The sequence below is a fragment of the Actinia tenebrosa genome, unplaced genomic scaffold (genome assembly GCF_029948245.1).
Source record: "Actinia tenebrosa isolate PJP-AT-01 unplaced genomic scaffold, QUT_ActTen_1.0 PGA_scaffold6__47_contigs__length_16458017, whole genome shotgun sequence".
NCBI lineage: Eukaryota > Metazoa > Cnidaria > Anthozoa > Actiniaria > Actiniidae > Actinia > Actinia tenebrosa.
In genome coordinates, this window is record NW_028292583.1 from 8,970,214 (window position 1) to 8,985,405 (window position 15,192).

General features: G+C 38.2%; 3 protein-coding genes across 3 annotated transcripts; all 3 read left to right on the forward strand.

Annotated features, from left to right (window-relative positions):
* The first annotated feature begins 16 nt into the window (after positions 1–16).
* LOC116300289 (mitochondrial ribonuclease P catalytic subunit-like) lies at positions 17–1,570 on the forward strand. Its single transcript, XM_031709125.2, has one exon. The coding sequence runs from the start codon at positions 17–19 to the stop codon at positions 1,568–1,570; it is 1,554 nt and encodes a 517-aa protein (XP_031564985.2).
* A 5,720-nt stretch (positions 1,571–7,290) lies between these two features.
* Positions 7,291–8,014, forward strand: LOC148905990 (nucleoredoxin-like protein 2). The gene has a single exon (XM_089039220.1). It carries the CDS (start codon positions 7,398–7,400, stop codon positions 7,842–7,844), a length of 447 nt encoding a protein of 148 aa, XP_088895346.1. The 5' UTR covers positions 7,291–7,397; the 3' UTR covers positions 7,845–8,014.
* A 2,927-nt stretch (positions 8,015–10,941) lies between these two features.
* Positions 10,942–12,853, forward strand: LOC116300278 (beta-1,3-galactosyltransferase 5). The gene is made up of 2 exons (XM_031709116.2): positions 10,942–11,428; positions 11,990–12,853. Exons 1-2 carry the CDS (start codon positions 11,040–11,042, stop codon positions 12,729–12,731), a joined length of 1,131 nt encoding a protein of 376 aa, XP_031564976.2. The 5' UTR covers positions 10,942–11,039; the 3' UTR covers positions 12,732–12,853.
* Positions 12,854–15,192: the final 2,339 nt, after the last annotated feature.

Below are 15,192 nucleotides of genomic sequence, written 5' to 3' on the forward strand. Positions count from 1 at the left end.
ACCACTTGACAGAAAAATGCAGGGAAGATTGTGGGTTCATCGGATTGCACTTTTTCAATACGTCCTTTATAGACATCCAGTTAGAACGCCTTTTAGAAACGTTCAGTTGATTGACGCACGTTTCCCCAGTCAGAACTTTTTCTGCAGGCTCTATGTCTCCAAGTCTGATCTTCCTCAATCAAATGTTATTCAGCTTCACAATATCCTCAACTTGGTAACAGATCAGACAGTAGAACTGCCATTGACTAAATACGCCGAAATCTGCTCACTAGTAGATGTTCAAGTTCTTAGCAAAGTTTTGCATTTTCTAGCTAATAATGGACTACACAGTCAATTAGACATGCTTTACCAAACCATGAAGGAACATGGTTACCACATGGGTCAAGGTGTAAATACTACACTTATTCGTTCATATACAGCAAGAAAGATGTGGAGGGAAGCCATTGGTGTTTTGAATGACATGGAGGAGAACCAGCTTATGAAACACACAAGGTCTTATAATCCTGTTATTACCAGTCTGGCAGAACAAGGGTATGCATTAGAGGCCTTTCATCTTCTTCAAAAGAAAATCAAAATGTATCACCTTATTGCTAACAAGAGAGAAAGTGTTATGCGTGATACAAAAATGTTTGTGTCAATGATCCATTCTTGTTGTGTAAATGATAAGCCATTGCAGAAACCACTGTTGAGAACTTTAATTAACGAACATGACCCAGAGGTTAAGGAAGTACACTCACTGGTTTTGAGGTTATTTGATTTCTTTCATGAGATTGGAATAAAGATCCCATTTGATATCCTTGAAGCCTCTCAAATGTGGTTTACTTGTGATCCAAACCACTCTTGGAAATGGAGGAACTGTGATATAAACAAAGATGGAAAATGTAACCTGTGTGGTGTACAACTTGAAAATACTTTACCAAATGGATACTTTAACAGCTTGGAAAAAGAAATCATTCATAAACTATCAGATTTAAGTGATAATTTGAAATTCAGTCAATACGAGATTGATGAGTTGAAAGATGTACACAATATTTGTGTGACAAAGGGCCCATTTGATGTGATAATTGATGGACAGAACCTTGGGCTTGAGGGAAAAGAGAAAAATGAGAATTCTACAAAACTCTTTGGAAAAAGACTTGTTCAAGTTGTTTGTCATATTTCTAAACAAGGAAAAAAGATTTTCCTCCCTCTACATCACAAAGCCCTGGAAAATGATATTTCAGAAAAAATGCTCCAAGTACTAAGAAAGCACTGTGAAATCTGGTTCATAAAGTCAAATATCAATGATGATTTTTTGCTATTATATGCTGCAGCTTCAAATGGGATGAATAACAGCAAGACAAGTATAGTTTCAAATGATAACTGGAGGGATCACAGCCTAATTCTTTCAAATGATAACAGATTAAAACTTCTTAAGTGGGCAAGATTGAATCGCATAATGTTTGACCTCAGTGGCAAAAGCCATTTTAGGTTTTTTAAAAATTCATTTGATCCAGTAGTACAGAGATCTGAATATGCCTGGCACTTTCCAGTCATTAATGGCAGCTGGAGGTGTGCCACATTGAGTTAGTTACTACATTCGTATACAGTTAGATTATTCTTTTATGATTGTTGTAAGAAAAAGAGCAGCCATCTCTCAATTCTCTTAATTGTTTCATGTCAATTATGAATCCTCATGTTAAAATCCTAAAATAGTAGAAACTTGCAAGTGATTTTTTTTGTCTTGTGAGCAAAGCAAGGATAACATGCCAGGCAAGTTGCTGTTCAAATCACACACAAGGGTGCAATGGGGTCAGGTATGGGTAAGGCGTGCAAATAAGTGTGAGTCATGAAAGACAAATAAATGAATATAAATTATATCTCTAGGCTACACAAACAAATAAGCCTGGATGTTTAACCCACACATTCAAAATTTAAAAGTTGGTGCTGTATTGAAAATATTGTGTAAAGTATGAAAAGCTATATCATTGTTAATGTTGGGTCGTGCTTTCACCTATACATGTTACCTAGAGTCCACTATTATTACTATTGTGATCAATCCATACCATCGCTGATGTATGTTGTTGGTAATTAGGTGTCAGTTAAATAACAATGCAATCAAATGTGCTAGTTTGTGATAGCTGATGTAAGAGTGAGGTGTCAGTAATGTACATGTACATGATCATGAGGCATATCTAGTGAGAGATTGGAAACCTTAAGCAATTAGCTTTTCCAAATACACCACCACTTTCTTCAGGTCTTCTTAGTATGCCTCTAGGAATGGAGGAATGTGAGCCAATTAAAAGCATTAAATATGATGTAATTACAAAGGCCTATAATCTGCAGGTACATGTGCTCACTAGAAAAAAAGAAAAAAAAGGAGATGCATCAGTGTTACTACAATGTTTTCTCTTGAGACTTGTTCTGAAAACCTTATTTTCTATGAATGTACAAAGAATATCAGCAATATGACTTTAAGCCCAGTGACATTCCATTGTTTGTACTTTAGTAGTGGATCCTGAAGGGGACGGGAAAACGCCAATCCCATTTTCAGCCCAAATTTCCTACTTCCCAGCATCCAAATCCCAAACTTTTCCTATAAAAAAAAACCCATTTTGTTTTCTTTCCCAGTGATTCCCATTGACCTAAATCCCATTTTCCCAGTGCAAAAGAGGCAGATTCCAGGTCACCTTCAGGACCCTCATACAGTGTGAGTACTATAACCAGGGCCAGAACCAATTAAATTGTAGTGATGAAAATAAAAATTTTATTTCATTCTGCATTTTAATTAGTTCTCTTTTGGACTGGTCTAAGTGGCCACAGTTAAAGCAGTTGCACTGTAATATATTTTTTTCAAAACTATTGTTTGCCTGTATCCCATTTGCTCTGCCAAGAATTGCCAATGAAGGCAACTCTGCTAGCAGGGAATCTCTGCTCGTTTTGATATTGCATTTTTACATGCAAACTGTAACCACCATTAGTAACCACCATTAGTGACAGAGCATCAATCAGACTGTTGTGCTGCCTTTATAATTACATTTACGAATGGCTAGACTTGCAAGTAGCTCAGATTATCACTTAAAATGACAGCCCACTTTCTTCCCAATTCATCTAACCAATATCCGAGGGATATAAAAGAAGTACTGAGGACGAAATGAAACCCTGGCAGTGACCACCCATAATGCCTACACTTCAGACTAACCACCTCTAATTTTTTTGGATCCCCAGAGTGGAGCTTTGCTCTTTTGGGTTTTGCTGCCCTTTTGGCAAAGTTTATAACTCATAAATAAACTAAATCTTGTGCAACTAAATGTGACTTCATGTGAAAACACCATTGATTATTTAAAGCTGTATGATTTAGATAAGCAAAAGGAATGTGTTGTTTATTGTGAGCCCATCGAGCCCAGCATTATAGTAACCTAGAACTTTAACCTATAAGCCATGGACAAATTTTTGTGCAGTCATATATTTGTTGCATAGGGGTCACAGGTATGTATCAAGACTGAGGCTTCCCTGCAAGCAGTCTCCTTTCTCTCTCCCTTTATTAAGTGGGGAGGAGAGACTGCCAATACTTATAACTTTTTTTATATATACTACTGTCTACAAAACCAGATTTAAAACTGTTTTTCACTAGATACTCAATGTGCATGAGCAAACAATGAGGCAGCTATCAAAACCATGCAGAGGATTGGTAATTTGATACAGCAGCTGTCAAAATCATCTAAACAATTTTAACAGTATTGCTAATTTACCCCATCCACGCACAACTAGCATAATGCCCTACATCGGCAGGATCTATTAGGAAAATGGACTCTGCTATAAATTGAAAACCAAGAATTTACTGGAGGCTAAAAATCTGATAACGATTTAATGTCAGTACAAACTAGAATAGCATTCTTTTAGGGAGCATTCATAATTTATGGATGTGGGGCTATGGGGATTTCATATTTTAAAACATTTTTTCGGGTGGCCCTCCAGTCAAACATAGCATATGTTTCAGTGACCCCCAAACTACAGACTTTAGACACTAAATATTATTAGTCCCCTTCACAGTCCCCTGTGCCATCTTGAAAGGGAACTGTGAAGGAAACCATTGTTACTAAAGAAAATGGATTGCCCCCTCCAAACCTCCTTAGCCCCCACCCCATAGATTATTAATATCCCTTATGTGCGAATGGCATCTACATCTAGTTGTCATTACTTGCAAAATTGAGTGATGTATAAACGCATGATGAATAGAAAGTATGTGTGGACGATGTGTACTGTTATAAAGGAAACCCCTGGCCCTTACCAATCAGAAATCAAGATTTAACAGTTATTTTATGATATGTCTGTAGATCACTCTCTGACGTCTGTAGAAAATGCAATCCAAATTGGCAACGCAGGTTCATATTCAGCCAGCCAATTCAAAGGCTGATAGTTCATAATATTCATAGTTTTACAATATTTAATTGAGTTGATTTTGAAGAGCAAATGTTTGTGTATCCTCATAAATCTGCACTTTGATTTAATGTACGTAGGATTGATGTATTGTAGACAATATATTTAGCTTAATTGTCACGAAGATTCATTCTCCTATCTTTTGCTCACACGTTGTACCATATATATCGAGGACGTTTTTTTCAGGTGAAGTCTTTTAGTGCTAAAACAGTTATAACAGTTCTTAACGTGTTTTTTTCTCCATTGCTTGTCTTGTTTTCTCAATCCAATCCTTGATAGTCGATTCCACATTTGGGATATTCATATAGTTTTGCTGGATATATATCCCTGAAACCGTCCCAATAATAAGTCCTCCGATCAACCTTTTATTTAAATGAGAGAATATTACTCCAGCTACAAATCCTTTTAGTATACGAACATCTAAGGGATTTTTTTTATCGCCTGATGTTTCCGGCTTGTCCGCCATCTTGCACTTATCTAGAGCCTGCGTTCCTCGTTGTCAGCTGCCGTGATTGGTCGCTCGGTAGGTACGTCATGTATGGGGACACCAAATGTCCTGGCTATAGTACTCTAATGATATATACATATAGCATGTATGTGTAGTGCACGTATAATAACCGTAATGTCTGTAGTAGGTGTAGTACCTGTAGTACCTGTAGTAGGTGTAGTAGGTGTAGTACCTGTAGTATCTGTAGTACCAGTAGTAGGCGTAGTACGTGTAGTAGGTGTAGTACCTGTAGTAGGTGTAGTAGGTGTAGTAGGTGTAGTAGGTGTACTAGGTGTAGTAGGTGTAGTACGTGTAGTATCTGTAGTACGCGTAGTACGCGTAGTACGTGTAGTACGTGTAGTACGTGTAGTACGTGTAGTACCTGTAGTACGTGTAGTACCTGTAGTAGCTGTAGTACCTGTAGTAGTAGGTGTAGTACCTGTAGTACCTGTAGTACCTGTAGTAGGCGTTACTATTCATATCTATAAGGTACAGGGATCGAACTAAATGGTTTACTAAGAAATCTAAGCAGGGTAACAGTAAAAGAATGCTTGTCTTTAAATCTACTTATAACTGTAGTCACTACGCCTACTACAGGTACTACGGGTACTACAGGTACTACAGGTACTACAGGTACTACACCTACTATTACAGGTACTACAGCTACTACAGGTACTACAGGTACTACAGGTACTACACCTACTACACCTACTACAGGTACTACACACACTACAGGTACTACACCTACTACACGTACTACAGTACTACAGGTACTACGCCTACTACAGGTACTACAGATGCTACAGGTACTACACCTACTACAGGTACTACAGGTACTACACCTACTACGCCTACTACAAGTACTACACCTACTACAAATACTACACCTACTACAGGTACTACACCTACTACAGGTACTACACCTACTACAGGTACGACACCTACTACAGGTACTACACCTACTACAAGCACTACAGGTACTACACCTACTACAGCTACTACAGGTACTACACCTACTACACCTACTACAGGCACTACAGGTGCTACACCTACTACAGCTACTACAGATACTACAGGTACTACACGTACTACAGGTACTACAGGTACTACACCTACTACGCATACTACAGGTACTACATCTACTATAGGTACTACACCTACTACAGGTACTACACCTACTACAGGTACTACACCTACTACAGGTACTACAGGTACTACAGTACTACAGGTACTACGCCTACTACAGGTACTACAGATACTACAGGTACTACACCTACTACAGATACTACAGGTACTACACCTACTACGCCTACTACAAGTACTACACCTACTACAAGTACTACACCTACTACAGGTACTACAGCTACTACAGGTACTACACCTACTACAGGTACTACACCTACTACAGGTACTACACCTACTACAGGTACTACAGGTACTACACCTACTACAGCTACTACAGGTACTACACCTACTACACCTACTACAGGTACTACAGGTACTACACCTACTACAGCTACTACAGGTACTACACCTACTACACCTACTACAGGCACTACAGGTGCTACACCTACTACAGCTACTACAGATACTACAGGTACTACACGTACTACAGGTACTACAGGTACTACACCTACTACGCATACTACAGGTACTACATCTACTATAGGTACTACACCTACTACAGGTACTACACCTACTACAGGTACTACACCTACTACAGGTACTACACCTACTACAGGTACTACAGATACTACAGGTACTACACCTACTACAGGTACTACACCTACTACAGGTACTACACCTACTACAGGTACTACACGTACTACACGTACTACACGTACTACAGGTACTCCAGGTACTACACCTACTACTGGTACTACAGATACTACAGGTACTACAGGTACTACACCTACTACAGGTACTACAGGTACTACAGGTACTACACGTACTACAGGTACTACACCTACTACACCTACTACACCTACTACTGGTACTACAGATACTACAGGTACTACAGGTACTACACCTACTACACCTACTACAGGTACTACACGTACTACAGGTACTACACCTACTATACTACAGATACTACAGGTACTACAGGTACTACACGTACTACACCTACTACAGGTACTACACCTACTACACCTGCTACGGGTACTACTGGTACTACACCTACTACAGGTACTACACCTACTACAGGTACTACACGTACTACACCTACTACACGTACTACACCTACTACAGGTACTACACCTACTACACGTACTACACCTACTACAGGTACTACACCTACTACAGACATAACGGGTATTACACTACACATACATGCTATAGGTATATATATCATTAGAGTACTATAGCCAGGACATTTGGTGTCCCCATACATGAAGTACCTACCGGTCGCTCGTTAGTCGCCCGTTAATCGCCCTTTGAGTCACCCATCATAAAAGAATATCAAGTCTGACGACATCACTGAAAGAATATCATGGGGTTTTTCGAAGGACACAAACTAAAGAACAAATCAGGCGAGGATGTTAATGCTGTGGAAGCACTTAAGAACAAGGTTATACTTGTGTATTTTTCAGCTCATTGGTGTCCGCCATGTCGAATGTTTACCCCAACTCTCAAAGATTGCTACGAAGAACTGGTGGAGGAAGGATGTCAGATAGGAATAGTATTCGTCTCGTCGGATAGAAGTGAGAATGACATGAATAGCTATTTTCAAGGCCATCATGGCGACTGGTTTGTCGTTCCCTTTGGTGATAAAGAGCTCATAGATTCACTGAAGAAGGAATGCAAAGTTTCGGGAATCCCGAAGCTTGTCGTGGTTGACGAAAATGGTCGGATGCTATATGATGGTGCAAGAAATGATGTGCAGGCTACTTCGCCAAAGTTAGCCTTTAAAAAGTGGAAAGAACTCTATGAAGCATAAAGTTGATGACGATGAGCTAGGGTAACTTCACTTAATATGATAATTTAATTTTGAAATGTTTGCAATTTGGAACGTCGAATAATATTAAAACGCAGAAACAGTCCTTGACCGACTACTAGGCTGCACGTACTGTAAACAGTCAATCAGTAATAAAGCATGTTGAAACTGACTATCGTAGTACATGCATCTTCATTTTTTTATTTTAGTTTATCATAATTATTCAAGAAACCGTTTATTGTCAGGTGCAGGTGTATTTTTCAGTGTAAACTAGAATACATGTTACCATAGAAACATACATTCATTGATATGTCATCTTGTGGAATTTTACAAAAGACGTTTCATTTTATAGGTCCTTTCGTACCTGTCCACCAGCATGTCTTTGTCTTTTGCTCCTCTTGGGAATGCTTGAGTTTATCTTTAAATGCGCAACACGTTTTGCAGCAATTCTGTATTGAAATATTTGTTCTTGTTTAAGGTGGCTCCATGGGGTTTTCTTGGCGCGCTATCTTCCAACTGCTTCCAACTTCAAATCGCAAATACGCAGACGCTAACAATTCATTGACAATTCATTTTCTTGGATTTTTTTCAGAACTACAACAGACTTTCCCTGAATTTTGTGAACATTGAAATAAAAGCAAAATTAATTAAAGAGGCTCTGGGTAGTTTTGGTCTGGCACACCTAGCCGCATTGAAACGGCTACAACTTCGTCTTGAATAACTCGGTCTGCAAGCACTTTTCACACAATGTCAGGAAAGGATTAAAGGCTTCAAAAATGATAAATTAGTTTAAAGCGGCATTTTCATTATGACGTAATGATGACATCATAGAAATCGTTTACCGCTTATTTTCTCGAAAACTAGACCTCAACTTTCAAAGCGACTTGCACCAGTCGATAGTATTCATCAAGGCACCCAACATATTGCAATATGAAAAAAATGTATGAGAGCGTTTTCCAAATATTACGCGATGAATATTTTCATGGACTTTTACTATTATTTCCAGCGTGTCAACTTCATACTCTAAAAATCGGGACTTTGATTTAGTGGATTCAATATTTTTAGTAGCTAGAATATAGGTACGGATATAGACACTGTCCTTATTGAGTATGAATCAAATTGTGACTTTCTTTCTAACGTTATGGATTTTTTGATATGAAGCTAAATGACCCCATTTGTTGTCAAAAGCGATAGAAAATATCGATGAAAGCGGCATTCGAAAAAAATCGTCGAACGATTTTTTTCTAAACAGGGACGGCGGAGCAGTTTTTTGATTGGGGGGCTCAATAGTGACATTGTATGGCAAAGTGGGGGGCTGAGCTTAGTGAAAATGTATTAAAATTCCACAAAAAGTGGGGGGGGGGGGGGGCTCCGCCGTCCCTGCTAAAATATTCTCCTTTAATTTTCATATGCCTTGAAGGGTTTTAAGGCAGCCAAATAAAAATAAGTACGCTCACAACTAACAGCACACGACAAGGAATAACACGGAAGTCAAGCGTGAATAATCAACAAGCAGCCGTGAGCGAAAATAGTTGTGAGCGTACTTATTTTTATTTGACTGCGTGATTACACAGGGCAATTTTTTCTGCAACTTGTCTTGCAACAAATCTTATTGAAACTGCGCCCAGAGGAAGACAAACACTCAAGGAATAATGCAGTTTAGGGCTAAAATTCGACTCGGAGTTAAAACAGGTGTGATGTCATTACCACATGATATGAGATCCCATCTCCTCGAAAAAAATATTAGATTTTATGGGAGATTCAAAGTTAGTAGGTGCTCATACAAAAATATTGGGTCGAGTCACCTTAAGGAAAGATGAAATTTTCGAAGGAGCATGTTTTTACAAATCGGGATTGATATAAAACTGCTATTATTGGTTCATTTGCTTCACGACTCATTTTCTCTATTTTTTTTACATAAGTTTCTAAATTGCGCTTAAGATCTTGGAGGATGAGTACTTTGAAGCTGCTGGTAAATTCCTTTGGAGAATGGGGAAAAACATAATGTCAAAGTTTCATCTTCATGGAAACATTTTAAGTATTCATCAGTAAAACATGTACATCTCAAATGCCCTTAGTAAATACTGAAAGATTTAAAAATAGTTTCGTAAATAGGCTACGTTTTAAATATAACTTAGCAGTACAGTTTTAGTATCCTATTTTAGTTTTTCGTTTAAGTAAACTTGGCTTTTATCTGTACTTGCTATTATTATAAATATAGGTTTTTTAGATTTTCATAGATTTCATAGTGATTTTTCTTATTATTGTTGTCGTTTATTGATTGAATACATAAAGACCCATTATTATTAGTAGTAGTATCCAAGGCTATCCATTATGATTGTGATTATGATTATTATTATGATTAATAATAATAGGTTATATTATATATATACTAATGAGACCATCAAAAATTATCGTTTGTGATCGGTCTGCTACTTGTTGATTTTTTTAGATAACTGTGCAAAAAAAAAAAAAATCAAAACATTTTTGATTATTTTTTTAAATGATCATATTATTACAAGATAATCGAATGGGTTCTCGTGGAGTTTGAAAAAATATATCACTAGTGCAGTTTATATTCAAAATTTTGAAATTTTGATATTGATGGATAGACATGGATACTGATGGATAGCCTCGCGCGAGTCTTCGAGCGGCGAGGTGAATATTCTCCATATTCACTGAGCCTGAGGGGAATAATACCAACTTGTGGACAGAGTAACTTATTTTTATATACAATAATTCAATAAAAACAAACAAACAGAAACTTTCGGTTTGCGTGACAAATTCACGCAAAACTTTTAGCAAAACTTTTAGCAAAACATTTAGGCCATACTTCGTTGCCTTTTTAGTATTGATAGGAATGGCATTTACTTTCACTTTATTGTAGCAAAACGATTGCCGGCAAATGCCATTTTGTTGCCGACTCGATATTCCGAGATTCAGAGGTGAATATCGTACAATATTCATCGCCAATTTACCAATGAGCGCGTGCGTTCTTAGGAAGTACGCAAGTTGGTATATGCTAAATTGTATCATTAGCATTCATATGTAAATTATACACCGATAAATGCAACAGGGTTTGCATTCCCAGTTTACAATCAGTTGACCAATCACTTGGATAGGCCCTTATAACTTAGGCGGCTAAATCTGCGGTGAGGGCTCACAGCTTATTTAAATAACCGAAGGAGGTTAGTTAAGATGTCTTTTGGTCGAAAGTCTAGGGATAAACGTATCGTCTTATTTTTCTTAGTGATATCGGTGAGCTTGTTCTTTTTCATACATCGACATAAATTTAAACATGAGGCCTCTAAATCAAAGATCGTGCACTTGCAACACTTAAAGGCCATTAGTAAAGACATAGAAAAAACCTACCTACACTTCCATTTATATAAAAAAAATATTGAGGAGATGGCAAACGAGCCGCAAAGAAAAGAAAAAATAGCAAAGCAGTTCAAGGAAGACATTTTGAGTGCTGAATGCTTAACGCCTCCCTTTTTGCTGATAGAGATTCATTCGCATCCAAAGAATTTTCTTAGTCGTCAAGCTATTCGTTTGTCGTGGGGAAACAAAGACTTAGATGAGAAAAGGTAAACCTATCATAATTACTGAATATAGATGATCGTGAACGACGAGAGTCTAAAAAACCTTTTATTGGGAATTTGATTTATAATTTATTGTACGTTTGAAGGTTATAACTCTTACATGTAAAATACATTTACACACTTCCATAACTACAACAAAAATTAACTACTACATGTTCAAAGTCAGTTACCATGGTTGTTTGCTCAGTAACTGTGTAAGTCATGATAAAGCCCTCTTTTTTAACATAGTAACAAAACTATAATAATGGAACGCTTCCACGTAGACCATTGTTTGTTCACCTTGACAGCAGCTGGACAAGGTTCCGCTCTTGTGATCAGGATTAACGAGAATTTCAAGAAAATATAGCCCGGCTTTTGCTTAATCATCCGATCCGCAAAAAGTTGTTGAAAAAAGAAAACGCACTATATCGCATAGTGGGCTATGTGAACTATGTCAGCGAAAGAAAATAAAAAATAATTATATACGATACTATATAATGATGATGATAATAATAAATAAATGAATAAATAAATAAATAAATAAATAAAGATTATTCTCGCATGCAGGAACTACAAGATAATATTTTTACTTGGAAAAGTCAAGAACCAGACCATTCAACAGATGGTACAAATGGAGGCACGCAGAACAGGAGATATAGTACAGGGAGATTTTCTGGACATCTATAATAATCTTTACAAGAAGATGGTTCTCAGCTTGAAATGGCCTCTCAAAAACTGTCGCGCAAAATACATATTAAAAACAGACGAGGATTGCTACGTAAATACGGACATGCTTATCTCTTTTCTTGAGAAATATGACACCACCAGAGGCTCTAATCCTTTATACATGGGTCGAAAAAGTGATAACTCCTCGGTCGAGCGGGATCCCGAGGATAGATACTACGTATCAAAGGATATTTATCCATCACCGACTTACGATCCTTATATTTCTGGTGGGGGATATGTTTTTAGCGGTTTTCTACTCGAGAAACTTTATGAAGCCTCAAAGGTTTTTCCTCTTTTTCCTGTAGAAGATGCTTGCTTTGGGTCACTCATGAAAAAAATAGGAGTCCAACCCAAAAATAATTTGAGGTTTTTGCCTTTCATACAATGTATTTTTTTGGATCAATTCAAGGACCCCCTTGATCGACCAATGTGTGAGTTTTTGGGTCCTATGATTATTCATGGATTGGTGCCCCTAAAGCAACTCCAGATGAATTTCCATGTCAAGCTTCTGACGCATACTCCAATGCTCTGTCAATCTTCTGACAATAATGGTTGGCTAAAATCTAGAAAAATATGTGGGTAATTAATAATAAATGCAGGTTTTTTAACTGGGATCTTTTTGATGTATGCGTCATTATGAATTTGTTTTAGTACATTAGCAATTCATTTGTAGGTAATGAATAATAAACCTTTCTATTTATCTGATATTTGTCTTCCATTTGGAAACCATTTCGTTTACCATGTCAAAGAAATAATATATCATTTTCATCGCCAAAGCAGTCATTCACCTCATAGGCGCGGTTAAGTTTTGGGAACACGAGTTTTGCCGAGACTGTGATTAAGCTACCGGACTAAACCTTTATGAAGAAGAAGTCGCCGAAGGGGAGGTGGGTGGGGTCAAAAATTCGTCTAGACTGACTGGTACGGCGAACCTGAGCAAATGATGTCGAAACCTTGGATTTTCTCGCTTAAATAGGCAACTGCCGACCCGGGGGCATTCATAATGCTTCTCACCTAGGAATCACACCCAGAAAGTCATGATAACATTCCACGCGTACTCGTTTCATGGCTTTAGGAGCGAAAATAGGTTTACGGTCGACACACGACCAGACTGCGGAACTGAGTGGACACACGAACCGATCACGGTTTAATTGGGCTTACGGTCGACACACAACCGGACCATAAATTTAGCTGAGCCAAGAGTCGACACACGACCAGACTATCGAAACGAGTCCGGGTAATCGTCTCGCGTCATGGGTCCGAGTCGTGAGGTCCAGATTTAAAAAAAAAAAAAAAATTTACTGTAACAATAATTCCATAAATTACGTCAAAATCTTAGACATCAAATTTAAGATATATTTTTATGTTTCGTGTACATAACTTAAACTAGTAGTAGCTTTCTACTACCAGGCAGATGGTTATTTGTTTATTAGGCCCCGCCCACACGTATCCAGAAATTTTTGTATCCGCAATTTTTTTTTTTTTTTGCGGATGCGAAAATGTTCGCGTCCACACGCAGTGTATTCGAATCGTTTTCACTGTCCACACGTATCCGGAAACTTCTTGATCCACCCTGATCGATACACGCTAGTGCCTAGTCCCTTTGAAGGATAGTTTTTCTTATTGAGCATGCGCAAAATCGTGTTTACGTCAGCGTATTCGAAAATTTGCGGATACGACCGTCCACAGTATCCGTATTCGGAGCGTATTCGAAAATTTCCACTCTGGAGACCGTTATCGAAAATTTCCGGATACGGATACAAAAATTTTCCGGACATGTGTGGACGCAACCCGTATCCGCAAAAAAAAATTGCGGATACAAAAATTTCCGGATACGTGTGGGACGGGGCCTTAAAGTTACTATTTATTAGTTTTACAAAGAAGAAGATTAGTAAGATTCTTTTGGGTACTACTGTCGGCTTTTTGATTGACACCCATCAGGAAACTTCGATTCCGCGCGCTTTCCCAACAGATCTAGTTCATCATCATTTTCACGCTGTCCTTTAGAAACAAGCTACGATCGATTAGACTTTATCATTTCAGTGGTCATGCACGCGACGGAAGCGTAATAAGGGGGCAGAGAATAACCGTGATAAGGCCTTCTTCTAAAACACGTGGATGAAGACCGCTGACAAGCTTGATTACTATGTGGTTTTTTGATTTGGCTGAATTGACTCATTGTAAGTAACTGCCCCTTTGTCGGCATCAGACTGGTTTTCTTATCCCTGCTGAGCTGAGACAGATGACACCCATGCATTCGTAGAGTCATATTTTGTAATTCCACCTAGGATGCTGAAGACTTGATGATTTAAAGCCCAAATACTTTCGCTATACTTTTCGTAAAACACACACCATTGCCCGATCATAATCACAATCCTTAATTATGACATTTTCAGTTGAAACACACCCCAACATCTCGCCTCGCCTTCCCTTGAACACATGATAAAACGATTAAACACTGACCTTTTACTCGTTGATTTACCATCATTCTGCTTGCTGCTCACTGCACCTAACCAAACGTTGATTTCTTCTCTAAATTCCAAGGTACAAATAGTCCTTGTTTGTTCAAAGACTTCCTTTTTTTGGTTGACTTTAACTTTTTCGTGTGATCACCTGTAACTCTGCTCTCATCTTCGTTTTCCACAAGCATAAGTAATTGTTTTCATTTTCATCAGGAGAGGATCTTTCGTCCCAAAGTATTTCTCTGGTATTTCCTATCAAACTCACCTCCCTCAAATTAATCCCTTTTAACTTTCTCTAATTTTTGGTTCTAGCAGCCCCAGACTTAATAAGCAACCAGTCCTCCTGTCCAACGATCTCCAACCAGTTCCCCCCCTCGTCCCTCAAGTCAGCGCTCGGACGTCGATAAGTATGAAGAACCGCGATGCATATCACGATCGAACGCCCCAGACCTAAGAAGAAGTACACAACAAATTCAGTAAATCATCGACTGATCAACCGGTCATTGTATAGTACTTGTTTTTTCAGACTTTGGTGATTGCTTTGACGGCATCACACTCATCAACTCGACGATTCCGTTTTGT